General features: G+C 39.7%; 1 protein-coding gene across 6 annotated transcripts in view; it reads right to left on the reverse strand.

Annotated features, from left to right (window-relative positions):
• LOC105478188 (cyclin dependent kinase like 5) overlaps window positions 1-17947 on the reverse strand; it is a 227586-nt gene that overhangs the window by 44961 nt on the left and 164678 nt on the right. For 5 of the 6 annotated variants that reach the window (XM_011735264.3, XM_011735260.3, XM_011735262.3 and 2 more), the window contains 4 exons: window positions 13734-13814; window positions 10591-10742; window positions 3730-4696; window positions 26-127 (listed from right to left, as the gene is read on the reverse strand). In XM_011735264.3, coding sequence (XP_011733566.2) covers window positions 26-127; window positions 3730-4696; window positions 10591-10742; window positions 13734-13814 — 1302 coding nt within the window. The remainder of the gene's footprint in view (window positions 1-25; window positions 128-3729; window positions 4697-10590; window positions 10743-13733; window positions 13815-17947) is intronic. The other variant, XM_011735263.3, reaches the window with a different exon arrangement.

Raw genomic sequence — 17947 nt, forward strand, 5'->3', positions numbered from 1 at the left:
ACAGGCATATTTTATTGTGACATACCTCAGACTTCTGGCGTGTATGGAAGGAAGAGGTGCCTTCTCTGGTGGTCTCTTTGACCGACGATCTTGCCACAGTCATCTCTGGAGGGAGCTGTTCTCCAGGCTGGAAGTAAAATTTAAAAGGATTTATAAGAGCATCCTGTTCCTAGGGATGGAACTCATCATGGTCTTTATTTGGTATAACTAGGACCACAACCAGCTAAAATAAAAAATGTTATTTGGCTAAAATACAAATAGTCCCATAAAAGTGAATAATCTGATGAATGTAATATAAGTCAAATTTCACACAGATGGAAAGTAAAATTCTCATTAATGTTAAGGCAAGCAGGGAACAGATTATTCTGAAAATAGTTCAATTAATTACAAAAAACAAAAAAAAATTACCCTTCTAATATCTAGACAGTCATGGTTCTGAGCAGCTCTCTGATTAGGAATTCTATTAGTTTATCTGAAATTTCTCTAGCAGATTTTAAGTCTGAGTTCTCCAAAATGAACTGTGCAGTTCCAAAAGTATTTTTCATGCAGGACTTATATGGCAAAGTCAGACGAAAATAAATGATTTTTGAATATATCAAGGAATAGAATAAGTCCTTTTAATAATTTTTGTGTTAAAATCCTCTAACTACTATAGTTTATATGCTTAAATTCTTATCTTAATCTTCTCTAGGATAACAGCACTTATGTTTCATGTATTTTCTAAAGCCAAATCATGATAGTGCTCATCTCCAAAGACATACCACTGTCTTTTTCTCTCAAGGAAGTGAGTCACAAGCTAAGAACAGTACTCGGTCCACAATGGTGTTCACTGAGGGGGAAAAAACAGCATTTTCTATCATCAGAAAAAAAGATTAAGGAAGAAAATTACCAAGTCATTAGAAGGAGTTCGCTGCATTGTATATCTTTATATTATGCACAGAAAAGGGCATTACCTTAAGCCTATGCAATATATCAAAAACATTTTATTTAAGATTTAAAATATGATTATTTTTCTCCCTCTCATTCCCCAAATGTACTCTGAGGATTCTGGGCAGGAATTCATCCAACGTAGCCTTCCTTCTATTTTGTGAAAATGTCTCATTTGACTTTTACCACCTGTACTTTTTACAAAGGCCTCTACAAAAATTATTTTAAGAAAACAAATTATTAACATCTAATATAAACTCAGTAAGAGTCTCTGTGCTTTTGAGGGTGGCCCAATACTTTGCATGGGAGTGATTCCTAGGATTCACTCAACAGCTTAAGTTACTTTTCCAGCCTTCTGGTACCTTTGTGCTTTTAAACTTGTACTTTCTTGTAGCTGGGCACTGTACCTCCTGAACTGGCTTTTGCAGTCCGTAACAGATCTGTGCTTAGCCCACAGTAACTGTTTTTAATTCGCTTATGACCACCATGTTCACACAAATTCTTTTCCTGGAATTCTCAGAGAGCAATTACTTTTTCTAAGTTAAAAAGCTATTTGTTTTTCTGATTTCTTTTCCATTTTATACCATGCTGAATGCTAGCACACTTTACCCAATTTTCCCTTCCATCTCTCCTCTACGGGAAGCTGCGAGGAGATCTTTCTAGGCTCTGGATGCTCTTTCTCCTGATAGCGTCTCCTCAGGGCTCCTCTGACCATTCCTCTGACTCCACTTCCAGCCTCCGCAAATGGGCACCTCTTGCTTTCTCCTTTCACCTGGGTGCCAGACCATCTCTTTAGCCTCTTAGAGCACACTACTGCTTAGAAGCCAACGTCACTTCAAATTCAACGTGTCAGCAAGACACAAGTGGCAAGCAGTTGGCCTCAGCACCTGAAGCCTGCCTCATAATCCCAGCTCCATCCTGAACTAGTTGGATAAACTTGGAACAACTCACCCAACTACTCTGAGCTTCGACCTGCTCATCTGTGAAATGAAGGGGTTGAATTAGGTGACTTCAAAACTACTCTCTTTCACTCCAAACAGGAGGTCCTAGAAAAGAAACCATGAAGTCTTCCTTTTTCCTGTATTCAGTCCTTCAAATCACAAATCCTGTTGTTTTTACTTTTGAGGAGTAGAAGATCCACTCTGTTTCCCACTGGCACTAACTTAATCCCAAACATATTCTCTTCACCTCGTGCTTGAATTATTGCAAAAGCCACTCCAAATTTTGCATTTTTCACTCCAGCAAAGTGGAACAAGTTGCAATGCCCAAAGCACACCATGCTGTGTAACATCTGTTACCTTCCTTCTCCTTCCAATGCTCTTTTCTTCCCTCTTTCCTGAGGTCACTGTCACTTTCTTCCCAACCTTCCTGGAAGTCTCTGCTCAGGTGCCACCTGTTCTAGGAGCTCCCACAACTCACAATTTGGACTGTCTCGCTCCCTTGGCACACTGGCATGCCTCTAGCACAGCAGCCAGAATGTAACCTCACAGTAGTGGAACAACCTAACTGTTGACAAGTGTCCCCTGCCAGCTCACACACTTAAGACAACAGGGACCCTATTCTTTTCATCTTTCTAGCTACAGCTTTTCATGTTGCCTAGTTCATGACATGCCTGAACATAGCTTTACTCTTCAGCCTATTCAAAGCTTGTCTATACATCCCAGCCCAGAGCAAGACCTTCGGTTGCCTATAAAGCCATTTTTAACTACTTCTGCTCACAATGACCTCTCTCTATTCTCAATTCCTCTTTATAGCCAGTGCCATATTGACTTTGGTCTTACTTGTTTCACTGTTATCAGGTATCACTTTATCTTCTCCAACAGCAGGTAAATTTCTCAAGTGCAAGAGCTCTCTCAAGACTCTTTTGAGTGCCTGGGAACACCCAGCATAGAAAAGGTGCTCGATGTCCAAATATCAGCCTCCACCCAGAAGCAGCAGGAATAACTAAAATTTGTTAGATACTTACTTTGTGCCAGGCACTGGGCACAGTGCTTTATAGATGAAATCATGAGAACATTATTTTTAAAACACGCTCTACTGTAAGAATGTAATCTTTTTTTTTTTTTTTTTTTGAGACGGAGTCTCATTCTGTTGCCCAGGCTGGAGTGCAGTGGTGTGATCTCGGCTCACTGCAACCTCTGCCTCCCAGGTTCAAGCGAAGGAATGCTACTTCTTTTAAGCAGGTTAGGTCAGTTCTACAGTCTGACGATGAGTAAGATGGAGGAAGCATTATGCTAAAAATACTGTTTTAAGATTTAGAAACAATCCAAAAGACTGAAAATTAACATTTATCCTGGTATGAAGTTAAATTTATCTATAGTGGACAAATTTAAAACTTTTAAATTCAGTTAAAATATTGAGTAAGGTACTAGCAAAAGCTGTTGATTTAAGCAAATGTGGTTTGGAGAGATCAGAGAAAATACTCATGAATTCACACTGTATTTTAAGGAAAACTAAAACCTAACCCATACAGCTGATGAATTCTGTAATAAATCAAAATAGGATCCTCTCAACAAAATATTCCAGAAAGGAACATTCAAGAAAAAAATAATTACTAAAAACAAAATTTGACTTTTCTTGAGTACTCAACAGTTGATCTAAATAGATTTAAAACAAACAAACAAACAAACAAACAACAACAAAAAAACTGAGATTAGGCCAAGTATTGCTTCCCTAAATGCATCCTATCAAGAAAAGCACGATGTCCTGTAGTAGGGAAAATTATAGACAGACCCTCATCACATCCCTTGTACCACCTTCCCCTGAAGGGTCACCAGATTTGGTCAAGGTGCTCAACTGTACCTGGGGTGACAAGAGTTGCAGGCTGTTGGCTCTAGCTGCCATCCCTTGCCCTATGCTCAAGCTTCCATCCAAGCCTTTGGCTCTCACTTTGTCACGGGTCACATACATAGAATGCCTATGAGGACGTTGCTGGGAAGAAAAGGGGCTGGTGTAGCCCAGTCCATAAGAAAAAGATTCGTGAGGCGCAGACAGCGAATGGGAATGGCTACTGTCCATGTGCTCAGGCAGCTTCAATTCCTCCATTGTCTTAGAATGTCTGGTTGTGGTTCGACGTGAGTCCAGCGTTCCTTCATTTCGGTTATTTCTCCCAGAAGGGCTGAGCAAAGTTCTCGTGTCACTGTGTCTGGTGGGGGTTGGGCTGGTGGGAGAATTCAAGTCTAGGCAGCTAGATGGGAAGTACCTACTGGTACTGGGCTCCGCAATTTGGGCCCTGGCTTCAGAAAGGTTGCTCACAGACTTGGAGTCACTCAGTGCCCCATGGCTTTTGGCCTTGGTCCTGTAGGAGGGACTCCTAGAGGACTGGGGAATGGTGTCAATATAGCTATGCCGACTCTGCTTTTCATTGGGCTGCAGTGTCCCAGCTTTGCTTTGAGAGCTTTCCATGAATGAGTGGCGGTTCTGCTGAGATCTGCTGTTCGACTTGAGGTACTTTGTCCCTGGGCCTTCTGAAGGCTTTGGGTCAATATTAAAATCAAACTCTGTTTTTGACTTGGCTTCTTTTGGGCTAAGAAGGTGTGGTATGTTGTTGTTGGTGAGATCTTTGCTGGTAGACCCAGGCTGGCTGCTTGCTTGGTAGGTTTTGGTGTGCAATGGACTAAGACTAGCTCCAGCAAGGTTTCCATTTAGGAAGCTTTCATTGGCAGGGAGACCTTCGTCAGCCCGGGGCAGGCCTACACTCAGGTTCTGGATGTCTTTGCTGTTAGATCTGTGGTGAGACTGCAAAGCAGTACTTTTGCCGGCTTGGTTTCTATGTTAAAAACAAAAGAAGCATATCAGTTTCCCTCAATAGCTAACACACAAAAAGTATTGTTAAAAAGAAAGAACAAATACTTGAAACACCTGGAAGACTAAAAACATTAATTCTCTCAAGCAAGTGCCTTCAAATAACAAGTAACCTATCAACAGCAATTAAGTTTCTTAGACCAACTCACTCTGTAACAAAGCACTGGCCTTGATGAAATTATTCTGGCACTGCTAAATGCTCAGCTAACTTGCTGTCAAAACAGTTTCTAAATGATAATCTAGTAAAACATGCTCTCACTATGTTGGTACTCGTATGAGTGTTTGTGATAGAATGACTGCTAAGAAGAGAACTGAGCTATAAACTCTTTATAACTCTCCTGTCTGCTTGAATGTCAGAAGACAACATTTAGACTTAAAGGTTACTATGTTTCTTGAACTTCATTTTTATTTGTAAAACGTGTAGCCTGCCTCAGAGATATATACTCACAGCACATACACACAGACACCAATATCTCTTTTGCCTGCATAATCAGAGAATGAGAATTCTAGCAATGTACTTAATAAAAGAAAATGACCCTCTAAAAAGAAATGTAAACTGTCCAGTGAGGTTTGTTGGAAAACATGATGATCAATGTTTATGTCTTGGAGAAGTGGCAATTACTTGGGGCTCTTCAGATATCTCCTTGTACAGTAAACAGGAATCCTGTACTATACTCGATTACAGAGATCTGAAAGAGTTCATTTCTCTCCAAAAGACACAATTATTCTCTTTTTTATTTAACACTTCGTTATCCTAGACCGACTGAGCCCTCATTTAGGACTTAAAACTTCATTTCACACTTGGTTTAAAATACAAAATATAAATCCAGAGGAAAATCTTGTTCTCTATTTGAAGCTGAACCTGACACCATAGCAAGGCCAGTTTGTGCTACTGTAACTATTGAAAGGACCTAATTGTAGCTTGGGACAGATTAGAATGTTTAAAAATGAATGATGATTTACACAATTCTGGTTTTACTATGCATTCAAAAAATTTTGCTGCAGATATTGCTATTGCTACAGATGGTCTGATTTGGGAGAGTTTTGTTCCCATGACACACTAACTGGAAGTCACTTTTTATGTTCATGTAGAATGGTAGTCTGTGAAACTCTGACTTCCAATTTTCCCCATGAGAACCTGCATGCTCAGCCATCAAATAACATAAGGACCCATTTCCTAGTCTACCTTTCAGTCAGTAATCTCTGCCAGAAAGCTACCTGAGAGTGTCAAAAAAGAAAAAAAAATCTGATATCAAGCAAGCCTGTGACAGTGTAGGGTGCCTCATCTCCTGAATGTACTCACTAATCTCTTCCAGTTAGGTCATTAGAATTATAGCGTTAAATAAAAGGACACTTAAATAGGAGTACTAAATGGCAAAGCCCAGACCCAGAAAGGAATTACAAAGAAAAAAATGCTAAGTTTCACTTTCTGTTAAATTATATTAACAGAGTCTATCCCCAGATCAATAAAGTCCCTGTATCCTAAAGGCATCAGGTTTTAAACCATTGAGTTGTTTGCCAACTTATATCTTGGTGACTGAAATATCGCAGTGACTTTTCAAACCTAGTGATAGACTGTCTCATCCACAAATAGATCTAAGTGTGTTGGTTATTCTCCATTTGCCCAACCTCCAATCTGTCCTCCACCCCCATCAGCCCGGCCCTGGGCCTCAGGAACCCAATGCTGCAGATTGTCACCCACGCTTCCTAGCCAGCTAGCTTCTGGTTGGGCTTAGCAGTGGAAGGCATCACAAGACAAGAGGAGAGAGGGGCTGGGGGATGTCTTCCCTGCTCCTTCCCTGCAGGCATCTGTACCCTGACTCAGATCGTGGCTGTGTCCTTCTAGATGACAGCTTCTACAGGGTGGCTCTTCCTGCCCAGGTCCAGCTCTCCCTGGACTCTCAGAACCCTATTTCATCCCCATTCCCCTTCAGGCCTAGAAATAGTAATTGTAAACAGATAACATGTACAGATATTGGGAAACGTCCTCAGCTCATGAAGACCAAAAAGGGACAGAGAACAGCAAAGGCAGCTGCTTGAGCCTTTGGAACTCTTAGAAACACTGTTAGCAATGTTGAGCAGAAACGTACTTGTGGATCTTAGGAAGAACACATTCAGAGCAATGTAAGAGCCAATTCTAACATAAAAAGAGAGGTTATCCAGTTAAGGTAAAACGTGTCAAAGCTTTACGTTTTCCGTAAGTGTACAAAGAGCCTAAACTGCCATTCTGAGTGTTTGTGTCTTAGGATTAGTTGGAAACTACTGAGCTTTGCACATAATGCCTACGTAGAAAGGGCATCATACTGTCTTTGCATCAGAGCTCTGCCAAAGCGCAACAATAAAAAACAGCTTTGAAAATTCCATAGATCTCTTTGACACACAACTGTAAGGAATCTGTGTTAAACTGCCAACTAGTTAAAAAAATTTTGCATACAAAGTCTTCTTAAATGGTTGCAGGAGGGATGGATGGATAGATGATGATTTAGTTGAAGTAAGTTTTAAAAGCAAATGTCGAAGGTGCAAAGCTACATTTTCATGGAGAAGGCTGGTGCAGGACCGGGAGAGTGGCAGTGTGGGGCAGCTGATGCACCTTTGCACCGTGTCCATGGTGAGCAGAACCTCAGCAGAGCCTGAGGGAGACAGGCAGGGGCTAAGGAACACAAGAGTCCACTGCCTCTCCTAGAGAGAAAGAATTTAGAAGACAAGGTATGCAACAGCATGTTTGTGTCTCCAGATACAAGGCAGGGGAGTTTGTACGTGGCAACCAATGTGATATGGTGCTGTGAACATCTCTAAAACGGTCCTGCGAAGTCTTAGGGAGCCATCGTTTGTGTTGAGATTCAAGCTAGAATTAATGTCTCTAAAAAAAAAAAGCTTCCATGGAATAAGTATGGACCATAGACCAGTGGGGAGCAAAAGCCCTCAGATACATGTAAAATGTGGTAAGATCATTCCTAGAAAAAGCATTTAAGACCTTTTCTTTAATATATTCAATACAGTGTCAAGACCTGAGAATGAATTCTTCCAGAGATTTTAAATTTACTTATAATTTCTATTCTCCTCTATTTCAAAAGGGGACTTGGGAGGACTCCTCAAGGACCCATAGAAATCTTATCTTCTGTATCTGCTGAAAACATCACCACCAAGCACATCCTCCTTAACAGACCCCGAAAGAGGTTCCCAAGGAGAGCCTCAGGTCCCCACTGGTTAACTCCAAAAATCTCTCTCAAGTGAGTCACTAGAAGACAAATACACAGCCTTTTTTCACAGTATGGGTTACATCACTAATCACTATAGCACAAATCAAAAACTTATTATCAGTCTACTGAACTTTATATCATTGGGATAATTTTTCGGTGTAAACTAAAGGAGCTAAGGTAGAAGGGAGATAAAAGCACCTGAACTGAGAGTAACCCCAAAGAAGACACAGGACTAATTTGCACTTCCTAAATGCAAAGGAGCAACCAAATGATGACTGCTATTCCTTGACTTAGTGTCCTAAAAATTTCATGGCAACAAACAAAGAAAGCCAGCTAAGAATGGTCCATAAGATGTAAGGGGAAACAAACTGAAACCAGTCATTTTCAAGAAGAGTAAACAGCTCTAAAACACAATTACACTATCACAGTTAAGCAGAGAAAACATATGATAAATGGTCATCATCAATTTATGGATGCTCTCCCAGACCTAAATAGTACCAGATCTTGAGCTTTCAAAAATCTGATCTGTTGGGCCGGGCGCGGTGGCTCAAGCCTGTAATCCCAGCACTTTGGGAGGCCGAGACGGGCGGATCACGAGGTCAGGAGCTCGAGACCATCCTGGCTAACACGGCGAAACCCCGTCTCTACTAAAAAATACAAAAACCTAGCCGGGCGAGGTGGTGGGCGCCTGTAGTCCCGGCTACTCGGGAGGCTGAGGCAGGAGAATGGCGTAAAAACCCGGGAGGCGGAGCTTGCAGTGAGCTGAGATCCGGCCACTGCACTCCACCCTGGGCGACATAGCGAGACTCCGTCTCAAAAAAAAAAAAAAAAAAAAAAAAAAAAAAAAATCTGATCTGTTAAGAACAACTGATTGGCCAGGTGTGGTGGCTCACACCTGTAGTCCCAGCACTTTGGAAGGCCGAGACAGGCCAATCGCTTGAGCATAGGAATTCCCCACAAAAGCTACAAAAATCAGCCAGCCATGGTGGCACATGCCTTCCGTCTTAGCTACTTAGGAGGCTAAGGTGGGAGGATCGCTTGCCAGGAAGGCAGAGGCTGCAGTGGGCCATGATCGCACCACTGCATTCCAGCCTGAGCAATAGAACAAGACCCTGTCTCAAAAAAGAACAATTGTTCTATATGGAAGGAAAATTTGGGGCTGGGGGTGGGAAGAAAATTTATATTAAAAAAGCGGCCAGGGCCGGGCGCGGTGGCTCAAGCCTGTAATCCCAGCACTTTGGGAGGCCGAGACGGGCAGATCACGAGGTCAGATCAAGACCATCCTGGCTAACCTGGTGAAACCCCATCTCTACTAAAAAAATACAAAAAACTAGCCGGGCGAGGTGGCGGGCGCCTGTAGTCCCAGCTACTCGCGAGGCTGAGGCAGGAGAATGGCGTAAACCCGGGAGGTAGAGCTTGCAGTGAGCTGAGATCCGACCACTGCACTCCAGCCTGGGCGACAGAGCGAGACTCTGTCTCAAAAAAAAAAAAAGCTTCATATTAGGAATTATTGTTTTCAGCCAGATGCGATAGCTCATGCCTGTAACTCCAGCACATGGGGAGACTGAGGCAGGAGGACTGTTTGAGGCCAGGAGTTTGAGACCATCCTGGACAACAGAGTAAGACCCCATCTCTACAGAAAATTTAAAAAATTAGCCAGGTATGATGGCATGCTCCTATAGGCCCAGCTACTCAGGAGGATGAGGTGGAAGAGTTGCTTGAGCCTGGGAGTTCAAGGCTGCAGTGAGTTATGATCATGCCACTGCACTCCAGCCTAGGCAACAGCTCAAAGGTCCTGTCTTCTAAATAAACTAAAAAATAAAAATAAAGAATCATTGTTTTCTACTTATCTTGTAATAGTAGATGAGAGAAACTATTTCCTATCTTCCATAATCCAACGACCCCAGATGACAAGATCAGCCTCTTGGGAGATGAAGGAAAACAGGGAGACCATGACTAGGACACTGTCCTCTTGGACATGCAACCAACAGAATTGAGGAATGTCAGGTCTGAAAGACAACCTGATTGTATGGCCCAAATCCCGTGTGTGTGTTTTTCAGGAAACAGGCTTTGAAAAAATTATGCTGAAAAATCATATTTAAAGAGCAACAATTTTAACCACTGACTTTACTATTTCCATATTCTTATTCTTATGAAAAATTAATTTCGCAACTCAATGATTAAAAGACAAGAGCAATAAAAACACAAGACCCCTCTGTAGAGCCAGACCTACTTGGTCCAGTCACAAGATTACACTAGGTACATTTCCAACCACCATCTGTGTTTGGCATCCTCTTCTCTCTCCAGGAATCCCCTTGCCTTCACCCATCTTTCTTCCTCCAGGCATCACTGATGGGTCTCATTCATGCAGAATATTCTAGCACTTGAGGCTGTAAACCCCCTTAGTTGCTAACCCAATGCTACCTTTCCCAGGGAATGCATAGGTTTCCATCATATACTAGTTAAAGATAAGAAAGTCTTTAAGACCCACACAACTCCTTAATTGTGGTTCTGAATCATGCAATAAGCATAAGGAAGATATTTTTGAATAAAGAGGGCTTTCCTTCTTTTCTCTAATTGCATCATTTAAGCAGCCACCTCCTCCACCTACTTGTAAGACCAACACTGCATCTGTATTTCCTTAAAAGGGAATATTTACCTATTAGACAATGTGCTGCTTTCCACATGGTAAGGTTTTCTTTTTGCTGACCTTGAAGGAGAACGATCCAGAAGTCTCTGGGTTTGAAATGTTGGGTGATTCAAACACTGTTCTGTCAAGTATCTGTCAGCTGGGTCCAACTTCAATAAATTCTTAGGAAATAAAATTTAGGATTGTTAAGAACATTACAAAGTAAAATTTAAGTTCTAATAAAAACCTTATTTTTTTTCCTTATAAAAGAAATACACAGTCATTGCAGAATATCAAGTAAACACAGTTTGGGAAATAAAAAAAGACTATCTAAATCACCTATAATCTCATTATCATTTCCTCTTGGTATATATGATCCCAGCCCTTTTTTGAATATCCTATATACATATTTTCTCTTACAAAATATACACACAGTTTTGTACCCTGCACTTATCATTAATCAAAATCACTTTTACAATATAATTAAAAATTTAAAGTATACTTTTAATTACATAGATACTTGAAAGAATATACATTTTTAATCTTTCTCTTATTCCCCAGATACCCAGTTCTCTTTTCTGGAGGCAGCCTAGGTTATCAGTTTCTTGGGCATCCTTCCATAGATATTCTCTATACATATCTCTACCTGCTCCTTTTATTTTACCCACATAGTAGTACACACATAATAGCCAGAATTTAGCTTTCTTCCCACTTGACATAAGATCTTAAGAAATCATTCGGGACTGGGTGTGGTGGCTCACATCTGTAATCTCAGCACTTTGGGAGGCTGAGGCGGGTGGATCATCTGAGGTCAGGAGTTTCGAGACCAGCCAGACCAGCATGGTGAAACCCTGTCTCTACTAAAAATACAAAATTAGCCGGGCGTGGTGGCTCATGCCTGTAATCCCAGCTACTCAGGAGGCTGAGGTAGGAGAATCGCCTGAACCTAGGAGGTGGAGGTTGCAGTGAGCCGAGATTGCGCCATTGCACTCCAGTCTGCACCACAAGAGTGAAACTCCGTCTCAAAGAAAAAAAAAAAAAATCATTCTGTATCAGCAAAGAGCCTCAACTCTAATTTTTTGGTTTTAAAGTTTCTTCTTTTACGTTTTTTTAACTTTTAAGTTCAGTATTTGGAAGGAAATTTTTTTTAAGACTAAGATAGAGCCAACATAATTACTGCAGCTAGTCTTAAGGTTATTAGGGGCTTGAACTAATTCTGGTGACTTGTACCCCACTAAATTGGCTGACAGGATGAGATGGCCATTTTAGGTACTTATATGTGGACGAAATTAACATGGCAGCTTTAGAGAATGGCAAAGAGAATATTTCTCTTTGAAATATTCAAAGAAGGGATAATTGGTATTTTTCATTTTTCAAATTTGTTTTCAAAAAAAGCTAAAAAACAAGAGGAATGATTCTATTTATATAACATTTGATAATAACAAGGCAATACTAATCTTTGGTGACAGAAGTCAGAACTGGTTTTGGGGTGGGGGGTGGCATAAAGCCTGGAAGGGGGCATAAGAAGGCTTCCAGGGTGTTAGCAATTTTCTCTGTCACCATCTGGGTAGAGTTATACTAATATGTTTACATTATAAAAAGTAACTGACATATAGATATAATTCATGCACCTTCTGAAAGGACATGTCAATAAAAATATTTACTTCAAGAAATCTGATGGTAAAGATATTAAATAAATAGGAATTTGAATGTTTAACTTCTAAACTGGCAGAAGCACAGGATGATTCGGGTTATCTTTCTACTTTTATTTGTGCTAGCTTTTAATCAGGTACCATACTGATGCTTGGCAATTATATTTGGTAATGATTTAACAAAAACATTCAATTATTTTTAACTAAAGAAAGATGAAAGGCAGAAAACATGAAATTGTATTTAATTCCATGTTCCTATTTTATTCTATTCACATTTTAAAAGTTACCAAATTATTGAGGTCCCAATCCATGAGGACTGACTGTGTGAAAAAGCGTATTGACAAAACCTACCTGATTTAAGTTATAATTTATGCCTAATTAAACAAAAGGCTTTGAGGGTTCTTTCTGAGGGTAGCATTTCTCAATCTGCGTTCAGAAGAACACTAGAGCTTTAGCATTTTATAAAAAACAGTATTCAGTATTTAATTAAATTTGGAAAATAGTGGATAAGACAGAAATGCTTCTTTACTGTGATATTTCTGAAAGCCTTTATAGATTAAGGAATATTGTGCATCTCTACAAAAGGTTGTATGGTATGTGGCCTTTCTGAAACGTCACACCCTCCTCCCCCACCTCCACCCCCACACCTATGTACATTTTGTTCCCTGGAACACAGATTAACATAGTTTAAAGCACGGCAAAGTTCTGAGAATGCCACTCGAAAATTTCCGACTGTGCTAAGTATGCCTTTCAAAGGCTCTATGCACAGTGTAACCTCTACTGATTTTGACAGTTGACTGACTGGGCATAAAATAAAATTGATCCATTAATAAGTGTTCTTTGAAGGTCTACTATCAAACAACCAACACTTGTTTGTGCACTTCTGGCTGCAGTGAAAGCTGGAGAAATATGAAAAATAGTTCCCACTCAAGAAGCTGACTGTCTACTGGAGAAAAAAAAATAAACTTGAATAAAGAAATCTGAGAATGCTTTTAGGGTATAGAGCAGGAAGACTTTTGGACAGGGAGGGTAGCATAAGGAAGAACACTCAGGCCACAGTATTAGCAATCATCCTGATATGTCTAAAGTAGAGCCAGAAAGAGTCTGGGAGAAAAAGAGAAAAATGAGATTCACTGATCAAATCTGTGTAGGCGATGGGAGGCTTCAAATACCATGTCAGAAAAAATTGTTGAATTTCTTCTTTCAACATTGATTTTAAGATTTGTTTTAAAACCTTATGCTTGAACAGCTCTTGCACGCTAACAGATTTTTATTATTCTGTCCATTTAAAAAATATCATTTAGGGATCTCATGATTCTGTGCAGATGGACTGTGACAAGACCAGATCCCACTGTAATTTTAAATAAGTTACGTGCCTTTTAATATGACATAGTTCCCCATTATTTGCCATTCCACATCTCCTAACATTTCATTCATAAAAGCAGGCTATGGTCACATGTAGACATAAAAGAATCCACAAATCAAAAGATATTTTATAGAGATAACATCGATTTGCCTTACCTTCATTAGGTCAAGTAGAACACTATTCAAAATTCCAAGATATCTTCTTTCCAAGGACTGAGGATGGTTAACAGCTGGAAACTGTGAGACACACACAAAGCGAATGTTAACATTTGGGGAAGGATATGTTGTGTACGTGCTTGTGAGTGCTGCAGGAGGGAGCAGATAAGCAAAAATGCCAATCCCAGTCAAATTCATACTTGTATATTACTTTTGTTGTCTATGTATTTTTATTTTATTTTTTTTGAGACGGAGTTTCGTGCTGTTGCCCAGGCTGGAATGCAATGGCATGATCTCGGCTCACTGCAACCTCTGCCTCCTGGGTTCACGTGATTCTCCTGCTTCAGCCTCCTGAGTAACTGGGATTACAGGCACCCGCCACCACGCCCGGCTAATTTTTTGTATTTTTAGTAGAGATGGGGTTTCACTATGTTGGCCAGGCTGGTCTCGAACTTCTGACCTTGTGATCTGCTCGCCTCAGCCTCCCAAAGTGCTGGGATTACAGGCGTAAGCCACCACACTCGGCCATCTATGTATTTTTATATGGATTAATAGGACTGGGTGTCAAATAATAGGAAAACTCACAGGTGAAAGATGATACTTAAATCTAGGCAGACGATACTAAGGCATGTGAAACAAACTAAAATATAAAAATTTGAACTAATTATGTAGTAAAATAGAATATCATCTGTTTATACAAACAATTCAGTTCTAATATAGTATATACATAATTTGCTTATACACATGATTCTTAATTACTGAGAGTAATTGAGGATCTAGCAGAAAGTATATGATAAGACATCAGATAGTATTCTTATAGCTTTTTAACAACAACATACCATTTACTCTTGAAAACAGAGAAGTAAAAAAAGAAAGTAAGTGGCCAGTACCTAAAAGATCATGAAAGTAGAGAGTGAATTCAGACACACATTCTATCATTGCTTTTAATAAGCTCTTATAATAACCTGTTTTCAAATTCTTCCTTTTTTAAAGTTGGAACCGAAGACAAACATAGGTTCCTAGATTAACAAATGCATTTTTAAACAAAATGAGGGGAAGAGGTCAAGTTTATTTAGATGTGCTTTCTGTTCTTTCCTCTGCCAACTCACATTCTGCAATATCTAGTGGATGTTAAAGTATTGGGTAATATGACTGGCAGAGCCCAGTGCCATGTACTCCCTTCCAAATGTCAGGGCTAGTCTGCTTCCATACGTTATTTCCTCTATACCAACATGCCAGCATTTCAAAGTACTGAAATCCTTAAACATGCTAAATAAGTAAATGGGAGGACTAATTACATAGTAAAATTTCAAACAAGATATTTAAGGATTATGACATCATCTCCACACCATGCTCTGGATAGAAGGAGACAAAAAATACAGGTAAGACCCAAACCCTGCTCTTGAGGGATCTGCTGTCTGGTTGGGAAAGCAATCAGTGTTAAACTGTGTAATCATAAATTCTAATTGAAGCTCAGAGAAAGGAAAGACCAAGATGGTTTATGGCCGTGGAAGAAATAACCCATAGGTAGTATCTGAACTGGGTTTTGAAAAATATGAAAAATGTGAAGACAGAGAAAAGTAGGACAGCACCTTCCAGATAGAGGAGTAGAAGGAATAACATGAACTCAACACAGATGCACAGGCAATAACCTAAAACTGATTTCTGAGGGAAGTGATGTTACATGAGGCATTTTGGATATATTATTCTTATTTTAGAGATGAAGAAGGTGACAAGCAGAAAGTTCAAATAACTGGTTCAAGGCAAGTTACATAATTAAACAGCAGTAGAATTAGTATTTGCACCCAGTCTTGTGATCCAAACCCACACTCTTTCTAAACCTAGGTGCCTCTCCTAAGGGAAGTACAGAGGTTCCCTTTGATGTTACTAGAGCATTAAATATCAGCCCAAAGAGAAAGACACTACCATGCTGTAATAGAAGACCCTATACCAATACATGTTAATATTTTGTGTATGAGGTCTATCTTATGCTACCAGATACCGCCTTCTTTTTTCTAGGAGTGAAATTTCATTGATAAGAAAATTAATGCTGAAAGTCAAAAGGTATTAGAAATATTACAATAAAAAATGACCAAGCAAACTCCTAACTTCAAAGAATTTACATGCATTTGAATGAGACCTACCATTCTAATATGAAATAATTCAACAAATAGCCAAAACTCATGCATAGAAGTTTAAAATATATCTCAATCAGTCTTTTTCTTTCTGAATCACTTGGCCAATCCAATCCAATCCAATCTAATGAGAATGCTTCTTTGCTGAGTACTACGTGTGAGGTTCTGGTCTAGACATTTTACAAATAATATTTCATCTTTACACCAATCCAATCAGGCAGTCTTTTGGTTATCATCATTTTACATGACAAGAAACAGAGGCACAGGATGGTGAAATAACTTCCTGGCATCATTCAAAATAGTAAATATGGAGCCAGGCCTTGAACCCCAACAGTCTAACTCCAGAGTCTAGGCCCTATACTATGGGGGCATCAATTGGTACTTTATCCCAATAATGCAAACCACTATAAGCAACATCTTGTAGATTTTCCTGTCTCTATACAACTAAATCCAAATGCACATCACAATGGACGGGTTACTGGTCAGTCCATGGTGCACAGCAGATGCAGTTTACATGTCCCATGTGCTTAGCTATCTGTCACAGACATTTTCAAATAACATCATGAAAGAAAATTTCTCCCTCAAAAGATATTGTCAAGCCTCCAAAGAGATTAAACTAATTTAGTTAAAACACCACAAACACTTTCAGACTAAAATGTGAAAGTATTAAGGTTTATAAAAGTCAAAGTGTGATGGAGGCAGCAATTTCCCTGAAGGATATTTGTAAGCAGCATTATCATATGCTGTCTGGAATTTTATAGACAATATTGTTTAGGGAAGAAGACTATGAACAAACAGGACCACAGACAAATGAGAAAGAGATATTCTTCGTGTGGCCTATCTAATCGAAATGCCCCTCGTTCTTCAATATCCATTTCAAATGTCAAATGCTTCATAAAGCCTTCTCTAATGAATTCCCAATGATGATTTCTAACTTTCCAGAATATGTGACACTCTCATGGTCTAAACCATACGGAGATACATTAGAAAACCATACAATGAGGTAAACAATGCAGTACTTTATTATATACCACACTTTCTTATAAATTGTATTGTTTTCTAATTATTTCATGGATGGAAGTCTTAATTCTTCAGCTAGTTTATAAGTTATCAAGGCCAAGCAGCATGTCAGATCTGTTTATACTCTCTTCAGAGAATCCAGCATAGAGCCTCATTAACCAGGCCAAGAACAAGTCAGCCAGCAAACCAGGCTTAATGTTCCAGCAGTTAATGTTAAAATCCTGAGCTCAAATATTTAATCATTCAACACTATTCAGCCTCGCAGGCACTATTCTAGGTGTGCTGCAAATACAATGGTGAACATTAACAGTTCATTTCCTCAGGGAATTCATTAGTCCAGTGAGGATACATATTTGCAAACAGCTACTTAAAGGAGAATGCAATGGGTGCTACAAAAGAGGTATGACCAGAGTGTTATAGGGTCACCAGTTTCCCCTCGAATAGTCTAGAAGGTCTTCATGGAGGGAGGACATTTGGCCTGAGTCTAGAAGAGGAATAAGGAGGAGAAGAAAGAGGGGTGAGTGTTGGGAGCATTATAGAGATGGAAATGCAGAGTATAAAAGCAATATGTCGAGGAAATGGTGAGAGGTTCAATGTGGCCAAAGAGCACACACTGGGCCAGGCGGGAGGCAGAAATGAGGCTGGAGGACTAAGAAGGGGTTTGTAAGCTACCCTAAAGAGTTTAAACTTTATCAGTAACCTTGTAGAGGTTTCTCAACAAAAAAGAGAATTGTGTGGTTTGAGAAATGTGAGAAGGCTAAAATGAAAAGAGAAAGATCGGGGGATCTATTTGGGGGTGATGGTCAAAGGTTAGGTAAAGGTAAAAGGGTAAAAGCAGCATGAGAGATGGAGAGAAAAGAAATACAGTTAAGCTTGAATGCTGATGTCACAGACTGGTTAATCACTTCTCAGATATGTAGTGAGTACTTACTGGATATGGTAGTTTCTGTGTTAAATGCTGGAAACACATCTGTGATGTGATAAAACCGTTGATTTCTGCCCTTCAGAAACCTATATTCTAGTGTGGGAGGACTAGATAGTTAATAACAAGTAAAGAAA

This window comes from Macaca nemestrina, chromosome X (genome assembly GCF_043159975.1).
Source record: "Macaca nemestrina isolate mMacNem1 chromosome X, mMacNem.hap1, whole genome shotgun sequence".
In the NCBI taxonomy this organism is placed as follows: domain Eukaryota; kingdom Metazoa; phylum Chordata; class Mammalia; order Primates; family Cercopithecidae; genus Macaca; species Macaca nemestrina.